The 9,004-nt window shown below is 41.5% G+C and overlaps 1 protein-coding gene across 1 annotated transcript; it reads left to right on the top strand.

The window, feature by feature from the left end:
- The first annotated feature begins 2,687 nt into the window (after window positions 1-2,687).
- LOC111333084 (monocarboxylate transporter 4) lies at window positions 2,688-8,585 on the top strand. Its single transcript, XM_022938603.2, has 4 exons — window positions 2,688-3,325; window positions 5,334-5,926; window positions 6,953-7,322; window positions 8,050-8,585. The coding sequence occupies exons 1-4, from the start codon at window positions 3,190-3,192 to the stop codon at window positions 8,325-8,327; spliced, it is 1,377 nt and encodes a 458-aa protein (XP_022794338.2). The 5' UTR covers window positions 2,688-3,189; the 3' UTR covers window positions 8,328-8,585.
- The last annotated feature ends 419 nt before the right edge of the window (window positions 8,586-9,004 follow it).

The following is a 9,004-nucleotide window of genomic DNA, read 5'->3' as shown; positions in this document are numbered from 1 at the left end:
CTGGACGCACCAACCTTGTGCTTGGTTATGCTGTGGATTTAAAAGCAATGATTGCAATCATGGTTTACCATAAGACCTTACAGTGACCACTAAGTTGGTGATTTATTTCTATTTCTTCTCTTCTGGTGCCGGGCCATGACGGGCTCTAACAGTACAACCCTCTCGGCCATTTCCGAAAGCCAAGAGCCGACCGAATATTTCTGCTCGAGCAAAGAAGTTTTACACTTGGATTTTAACTGACACGACAACATTTACAGCTTCCACTGTAATCTCCGCTGCTGCTTGCCCAGTTACAGCTTTCCTGAACATTTTAGTGATCTTTGCCATGAGGAAAAGGAAAGAATTACAAAAAAACTCGAGTACTTTATTGCTCAGTCTAGCTGTGTCAGATTTGCCTGTTGGCGCCATTTCCATGCCCTTAAAAATTAGCCGAGATGCGCTCTTTCTCAAGATGAAAACTGCTGTAACCGGCGTACTTATTTGCCGTTTAGCGCTAGCAAATCAACTGCTGTTGTATACTTGTGCTTATGTTGTTCTCTGTATCATATAACTGTAATTGCTTGGGAGAGACACACGGTGTTGAGAAAGTTGTGGACTTACAGATTGATTGTCACTAAAAACGTGTCATTTGCTTTGCGGCAATCTCGTGATTATTGTCCTTTTTGAAAACTGTTTTCGTGCGTGGATTAGTAAGGGCAGGCGTGAACCACAAGTTTATTGAGATCGTGGATTCTATTGTCTCCTTGCCCGTTCTGTTCAGCTTGGTTCTGATTGGGTATTTTTATTGCATGGTTTACATCAGTGTACACAGACAAAAACTAAATGACATCCGTGGATTACGCACACAAGACAGAGACAAACGATGGAAAGAGGCATTGCCAAAACCACAGCCATAACATTCGCCTTAGGGATCTTTTACCTTCGATGCTTGGTGGTCATTCTCGCGGGCACAAAAATGCCCTTCCTTGTCCAACGAAGGGGAATGTGTTTAGCTTTCTAAAGTTGTTTCGTGATAGCTAAGTCCAAAAAAAATCGTATGATATCACGGATATCCAACGCCCGGCAGGAGATTTGTCCTCTCTTGCCCAAACTCATGATCAGTCGGCTACATACGTATTTTACCGTACTACGTAATATTATCATGCATTGCATCAGATATAAGGATTATGGCTTCTAAATGATCATTTAAAGACCAGGACACAATTCAAAAATTGGTAAAAACTGTACGAATTAAAGAAATTTTCATAGCAATTTGTAAAAGTCCGTTAAGGCAGGTAAGATTATCACAGGCTACCCAAGGTCAATCGTTAGACGTGCTGTATCGTAACACGTAATAGATAAGGACAAGATAAAATATAAGGGTGTGTTTAAATGTTATAGTGTGGCAATAAAATGAATAGGTAACCTCATAATTTTGAAAGTTATTAGAGAGATTTAGTACCGCGTTCACGTGAATCGTGAACGGCAAGAGTGACCACGTGAGCTTGTTTTTTCCGCTATTTTTTCACGTTAGCCGAGGGGAGCATTGGGGCCTCTGGGAAACCGCAAAACCGGAGGAAAAACCCTCCAAAACCGAAAAACCGACGAAAAAAGGCAGCAAAACCGAAAACCGCAAGCGAACCTGACAAAACCAATACATCTTCACATTTAAAGGGGTCAAAAAGGAAAAACCGAAAACCACATCAGAGCTTTCGTGGAAACCGAAAACCGACTGCAAAAGCACGTAAAATCCGCAAACCGCTCTGAACATCAAAACCGAAAAACCGAACCTTTACGGCCAAAAAGACCGAAAAACCGATCCAAAAAACAGTCAAAACCGCAAAACCGAAAATCCCAAAGCCCCCCTCGTAGACGGTTGTGCTTTGCCACTTCTACGTGAAAGTAACCTGTTTCGCGTTTGTCGCGTACACAGGATTTTCTTCACTTTTTCTCTCACAGAGTAGAAGTTAATTTCCGGAAAAAGGCACAAAACTATTCCATGTAAGTCATTCAGGGGCGCTTTCAAATCCGCCATGACGTGAACTCACGTGACGCTAAAGCAGCAAGGTTCACGCTATTTTACGTGAAACGTGAAAGCGAAAACTGACGTTTGCCTTTTCACGTGAACGTAGTGCTAAATATTTCTATTGAATAGTGATAGAACGTCAATATAGTCATGCTAAGTGGGTGTATAGTAACTTTCAAATTGAAAAAAATTTGGTTGTGTTGAATGTCAATCGTATCCGCCTGTACGGTAATAATGCCTGGTAATGATGAATGTTACGTTAATATTTCGAAACTCTTACACAGGAAAACCAAAAAAACTGGAACTAGTTCATGATGTCGAGGCTGAGAAGCAAACTTTATAAGGGGGATATTGTGAAATATCAAAATTTTGTTTTCTTTTTCGAAGTCCTACCACACAACTAATATCTTTTTAGCCATTTTAGCTAGGAACTACTGAAAAAGAAGCCAAAAAGACAAAAATTAATATTTATTCAGTTTTATTCAATTTACGTAAAGTTTACAACAAAAGTAAAGCTGAGTTTGAGCTGGAGCCATAATGACCCCTGTCTCCGCCCCTCCCCTCCCCCCCCCCCGTCAAGTGTCTGTTTTTTTTTTTTTTTTAGGAGGGGAGCAATGGTGCAGCCCTTGTGTCGCTATTCGACCTATCGAGTTTTATTTTTAAAAATAATAATGAAAATAAAAGGGAAAAAACACCTGAATGGAAGGATAGCCTTTTAAACAAGTAGATGTTTCACTTCTGTGAAAGGGCCAGTTATAAGGGAAAGAAAAGGTGCCTGATAAAAGAGTGGGAAGGATTTTACAATGTCACGTCATCGTAGCTTGTTCTATCAGTGGTGGTGACTGGTCACGGGTAACTTGGAACAGTCAGGGAAACAAGACTTTCTACTCCTTGTTTACCGCAATTATTATACGGTAACCTCCAAACTCAAAAACAGATTATCAAGTCTGTTAGCAGGTCCTGCTCACTCTTCAGAGGGCGAGTTTGACCAATGACTTTTGACACGGTCTTCTATATTTAATTTGAGTCCATCGGTAAACCAGTTTTGTTTTCGTTGTGTAATCGGCGACAAAATCATGTAATTGACGGGGCCATATTTTACATCCACCTGGTGGGAAGAGATGTCAAGGTTTCTTGCCAAATGTGTGGCACGTGAGAGCGGCGATCGCAATTAATCCCTCAAAATGAAGACCGCTCGTGCTTGGTTCATTTGTGCAGCCGTTGCTTCTAATCTGGCTTTCACTACTGGATTGATTTTTAGCTTTGGTGTTTTATTACCTGTGTATATGAACTTCTTCAACGAGAACAGGGAAAAGACAGGCAAGTAATTTTACATTTTTGAAAGGTTACTTTCTGATAATTTCTACAACAGCTTGAGGTTGATCATGATTACATCATGAATTATCAACACCAAGGTCTGAGTTGTCTTCCAAGGCCAAATGCTCAGACAGACAACGCAGAAAGGAGGTTTGGAAATTCACGAGAAAGTGCAAAAGCAAAATTCAATAATTAATTGTTTTATTATACATTTTTTCCCCCATCAATCTGCCAAAGAAGCCTGAGACACCTCTCACTGAGTTATATTTGAGAAAATTACTTAGACTAGGGGCTTGAAAACTAGTCCAACTTAACAATTATCATGTCAACTTCACATTCTTTTGTAAATTGACTGAATGCTCCCAACCAATTAGATTTTTCCCAGTAAGTTCAATGTATCATTATAACTCAAAGGCTGTGGTCTCAACATTTCTATTCAACAAATACATGTTAAATGAGGTACAATGAAAATATATGAAGTTCATATATATTTTGTACAGCGGTATTAGATACATATGATGCACGATCCTCGCAGTAGATAGCGCTATTTAAGCAGTAGCGAAAATCAGACCTGAAAAAAATCAGGCCTGTACGGGATTTGAACCACTGACCTCTGCGATACTAGTGCAGCGCTCTACCAATTGAGCTAACAAGCTCAATATCTATGAACTTCATATATTTTCATTGTATCTCATTTATCACTTTCACGGGTTTATTACGAATCTACTTAACGGCCTGCTCCCAGTTGGCTTGTTAGCTCAGTTGGTAGAACGCTGCACTAGTATCGCAGAGGTCAGTGGTTTGAATCCTGTACAGGCCTGATTTTTTTCAGGTCTGATTTTCGCTATTGCTTAAATAGCGCTATCTACTGCGAGGATCGTGCATTATATGTAAATACATGTTAAGGAGGCGGCGTGGCTGAGTGGTTAGGGTGTTGGACTTGTAATCCGGTGTCCTGGGTTCAAGTCCTCCACTCTGCCACTTGCCAGATTTGTTCTCAGTTGCCCCCAGTTCAACTCCTCGGCTGCGCTCTGTAAATAGCCCACTGGTCTGCCTCCTGCCAGTGAGGATTTTTAAACACTTAGTTAGTCTACATTGTAGCTGAAAAGCCCCTAAGGGGGAGCTTCAATTTACGTATTTATTTCTTTATTTATTGCTATGTTGCCCTACACATGTTCAGTGATGGATCACAAATCAAGGCTGTGCTCTAAGAAAAATTGAAGGGAGCCCAGTGCTTTGAAACTGTGAAATTCAGGGTGCCCAGTATATGCTTTTCATGAAAAAACTAAGATTCCTGAGTTGCCTGAGAGTAAAAGTAAGGGATCAGGGGCCACCTGGCACTGCTAGACCACAACCCTGCAAATGATATCAAAATTTGGCAAAAATGTTAAGTGGCATCCAGGGTGCAGCATGCTGACCCCTGGAAAATTGTGAAAAAATAAAAAAAGTAATTAAGAAGGGTATTCCTTTATTGCAAGTGGGTGTAGAGAGAGTCCACAATACTGGTTTGCAGTCAGCTTGGGAACAAGTGCAGTGGTAATTCAAGAGACTTATAGAAGGTGGCACAAGAATTTCCACTGCTGACTTGAGAGATCTGACTAATGTAGTTATAGAATGTTAAGCCCAAGATGAGAATTGACTTTGTGGAAGGGCTGTAACCTGTACCTCCTATAAATACAGGTTGGACATTCAACTGCTAACAGAGCTTTATCCAGGATCGAATCGGTTTTAACAGCTTTTTGAGAATAATTTTCATAATACCAGATTTGAAGTGCCTATAACAACATCGTTTATTCTTACCCAGGGCTCGACACTAATGGTAGCCCACTAGCCACAGACTAGTAGAAATTCAGTTTTGGCTAGTGGTTTTCAATTTCTACTAGCCACTTTGGCTAGTAAACGGACTGAAATTGTCGTAACATCGAAAAACATCTAAGATGTCACTATAGCCACTTGGCCAGTAAGTTGAAAAGTTAGTATTGAGCCCTGTTACCCTCTTTCTTTCTTTCAGCGTGGATTGGTTCACTCTCCCTTGCTGCTGCTCAGGGGGCTGGTCCACTGGCTGGTTCTTTAGTTCATCGCTTTGGCTCTCGTATGGTTGGCATGACTGGATGTATAGTCTGTGCTCTCAGTTTAACAGCAGCCTCCTTTGCTGACAACCTGCTTCTGTTGTATGTGTCCTACAGTGTTTTTGGTACTGGTGCAGCTGGTGTATTCTTGGCAGGCTTTCACATTGTGCAAAAGAGTTTCGACAAAAGGAGATCAATTGCACTTGGAATCATCTCAGCCGGTCTAGGTCTTGGAACAATGGTTCTTAGTCAAGTTCTCCAGGTTCTTGTCAGTGTACTGAACTGGAGGAATTCCTTGCGAATTATGGCGGGTGCTTTGGTGGTCAATGGTTTATTAGGACTATTGTACAATCTGAAAAGAGACATTTCAGACACAAGTGTTAGTGAACCATTAGCTTGTGAAGAGCCTCAACGTATAGCAACAACAAAACACTTTTCTTTTAATTTGTCAGTATGGAAGGTCCCTGGTTTTCTCAATCTTACTGCTTGCTATATTGTTGTTATGTTTGGACGCTCAATTGTCTATGTACATTTGGTAAGTTCTAACTTGGTAGTTTGTGATCTGAAAGAAAACCTCAATAGTGCCTTTTTTTCAGATAAAACAAGGGTCAGGCCATTATGTATCACCTGGAGAAGGGGAGAGGGGTTGGGTGGGACGATTTTGGTTCTGTTGTGATAACATTTACCTGATCCCTACAGAATGTAATATTGTTATGATCCCCTCCCCCTCATGGGTTGTCAATTGGCAGTCAGGTTTTTTTATAGTCCCCCCCTTTATACTCTGTTGGCAATAAATGATCCACCCTCTGTTCCCCCTTGAAAATCATGTGATCCCCTGCCCTTCCACCCTCCTAAGGCAATAAATAATGACTGGTCCCTCAGTAAATGCAGTTCTTTCATAGTTGATTATTGCTCTGATACAAACCCTCATTAGGATGATGTAGTCAAGGTCAAGGAATAGAGCCTTATGGTCCCTTTTTCAATCTAAAGGGTCCCTGGTAAGTTCCTTAGGTAGCTGTAACAATACTGGAGGTCCTTCTTTTGGTCTCTAGAGTCCCTGTAAAGGTCCTCAGGAAATTAATATGATCCCCAAGGTTCCTTTCATGATCCTGTGGGTACTTGTAAAGATCCTAAAAGAACTTATACTTGCCTAGATGTTCTTCTTACAACCCTCAGGGTCCCTGTAAAGATGGTATGTGCTCCTGCTATAAATCTTAGGTCTTTGGTGATCATGATCCTGAGGGTCCCTGTAAAGACCTTGTCAATGAGGACCCTTAGGGTCCCTATAGAGCTTGTTGGGGTTCTTTACGTCATCCCCAATACAAGGTCCTTGTTCATCAAGATTTCCGGGTCATTGTCAAGACACTCAACGTGTTTGAGAAGGTTCTCCAAGATGCCTGTAATGATCTTTCTTGTACGACACTAACTTTTCCGTCCAGGTATAGTGGAATTGCCTGACCAAAGCAGAGTTTTTTTTTTTTTTTTTTTTTTTTTTGGGGGGGGGGGGGTTATTTAGTAGTTTCTAGACTCAACTTACCAGATTATTTAATTTGGCATGCAGGTGAAATACTCAGAAGACTGTGGAGTGCCATCTGACAAGGCGGCAAGACTTATTCTTTACTTGGGAATACAAACTGTTCTCGGACGATTCGCGTGTGGTTTTCTCTGTTCCTATAAGCGACTCCACAACTCTTACATTTATCAAGGTGTGCTTCTTATTATCGGTGTTTCTACCTTGTTAGTGACTTTGGCTAAAAGTTACGGGGCGTTCGTTGCATACGCTTTAGTATTTGGTTTCACGGACGGGGCTTGGGCAACCGTGAACAACATTCAAGCCGTAAGTTGTGTAGATGAATCGAGAGCGGCGTCCGCGTTTGGATTCATGCTTCTCGCTGGATCCGTGACATCAATGGTTGGGCCTCCAGTATCAGGTGAGACTCTTTGCTTATTAGACGCATACTGTAAGACTCCTCCCCCCAGCTCTACCCTCCTTCCTTATGGGCCCATCTACCTGTGCACAAAAAATACAGTTTACGGTAGAAGCCCTCCATCAACCTTACGCAAGTGATCAAAACCATCCCGCGAGAACTACAGTTTTCGATGTCTCGTCAGCATGTTCCCCTTGTTCCCGCCTAGAAAGAAGAGAAACATGATGAGAGAATTTGTCTCTTCTAATCTTGCTCGCCCGGGGAGGGTGCAGTGCCAAAGGGGCTGTAACTACATCCACACTACCATGGATTGTCTGTCAGATTTTTTAGTAATTTTAAGTCAGTGGTCTGGGATAGAGCGCCTTTCGATTGAGTGTCGTAAAACGAAAACTTAAGTAATTACAACTACCAATCAGAAGAAAGGAAAATACCTGTAAGAGCCAATGAGAACTCAAAGTAAAAACAAAGAAGCTGCCCAGAGCGCGGGAAAACGTAAAAACAACTTAGCTGCCTAAAGCGTGGGAAACCTTAAAACAACCTAGCTGCCTAAAGCGCGGGAAAACGCGAATGGCTTTGTTATGATTGGTTTAGTTTTGCATCTTATTGGTTGAGAACGTAGCTCAAGTTTTCTGGACCAATCACAGAACAGTAAGGCAAAACCAGTGCTATCTCTGATAACTTTCGAACACTCATTGATCATTGCCCTATTAACGTGACTCTCAACCCCTAGGTCTTGCCGCTGACAAGTTTGGATCATACGATCCTGCATTCTACATGGCCGGCGGTGCCCTGCTAACGGCCTCGTTAATTCAGTGCGTATTCTTTTATCTTAAATTTGGGAGGGAGACTGGTGCAAAGCATACAGCTACAGAACATATATGCGACCTCCAAGTGCAGAGTAACTTAAACGATGTTCAGATAAACGCGCACACTTTGGAAGCAGTTCACCAGTCGAACGAGGAAAGTCCTTCATCATCAGATCATTTCCTGTTCATTTCCACTGTTTAAAAGATCGAGGAAACCAAAACCTGAAAAAAGAAAAGAATATAAATATTTATTTATTGTTATCTAATTCTATTGGAATAGTGAGTGAATTTCATAGAAGGAAATTACCAACATATCCATGATAATCTCATTGCATAAAAAGGGTGCAAAAAATTCTCAGTTGGTGAAAAGTGTGCGCTCTGTACTCTTACAATAATAGATAAAAATGAAAAAGATGATTAATGGATAAAAGATATTCCATAATAAAAAATTAATACGATAGTTATCATCGTTTCGTCTTCGTGTGAAACGCACCCAAAAAACACGGAGGATTTCACTCATCTTTTTCACTACATGTTAAGATTTGTGTCTGTGTGTGTGTGGGTGCGCGTGTGTGTGGGTGCGCGCGCGCGCGCGCGCGCGCGCGCGCGTGTGTGTGTGTGTGTGTGTGTGTGTGTGTGTGTGTGTGTGTGTGCGCGTGTGTGTGTGTAAGTGTGTTTTTATTTTTTTGAGTAAAATTCGGAAACAGGGATAATTCTTCAGAAAAGTTTTGCGTCTTATTTTTCCACTAAATACTCCCCTCTCCTAATCCCACAAAACTGTACGGAAATACAAGGCAGGAGGCCTTTTCTAGCCTTGCTTAGCCCGGAGGCAAAGGTTCGGAGCAGCGCTTATCCAAGTGTGCCTCTACTGCAATTCAT

The sequence above is a fragment of the Stylophora pistillata genome, chromosome 6 (genome assembly GCF_964205215.1).
Source record: "Stylophora pistillata chromosome 6, jaStyPist1.2, whole genome shotgun sequence".
NCBI lineage: Eukaryota > Metazoa > Cnidaria > Anthozoa > Scleractinia > Pocilloporidae > Stylophora > Stylophora pistillata.
The sequence above is the reverse complement of the archived record's forward strand: the minus strand, read 5'-3'. Positions and strand labels throughout refer to the sequence as shown.

What these genes read in the sequence shown, in the direction of transcription:
- LOC111333084 (XM_022938603.2), top strand. Translation starts at nt 3,190, where the DNA reads ATGAAGACCGCTCGTGCTTGGTTCATTTGTGCAGCCGTTGCTTCTAAT. An exon ending in CAATTGTCTATGTACATTTG is followed by an intron (nt 5,927 to 6,952) that starts GTAAGTTCTAAC and finishes TTTGGCATGCAG; the next exon opens with GTGAAATACTCAGAAGACTG. An exon ending in GGTTGGGCCTCCAGTATCAG is followed by an intron (nt 7,323 to 8,049) that starts GTGAGACTCTTT and finishes CTCAACCCCTAG; the next exon opens with GTCTTGCCGCTGACAAGTTT.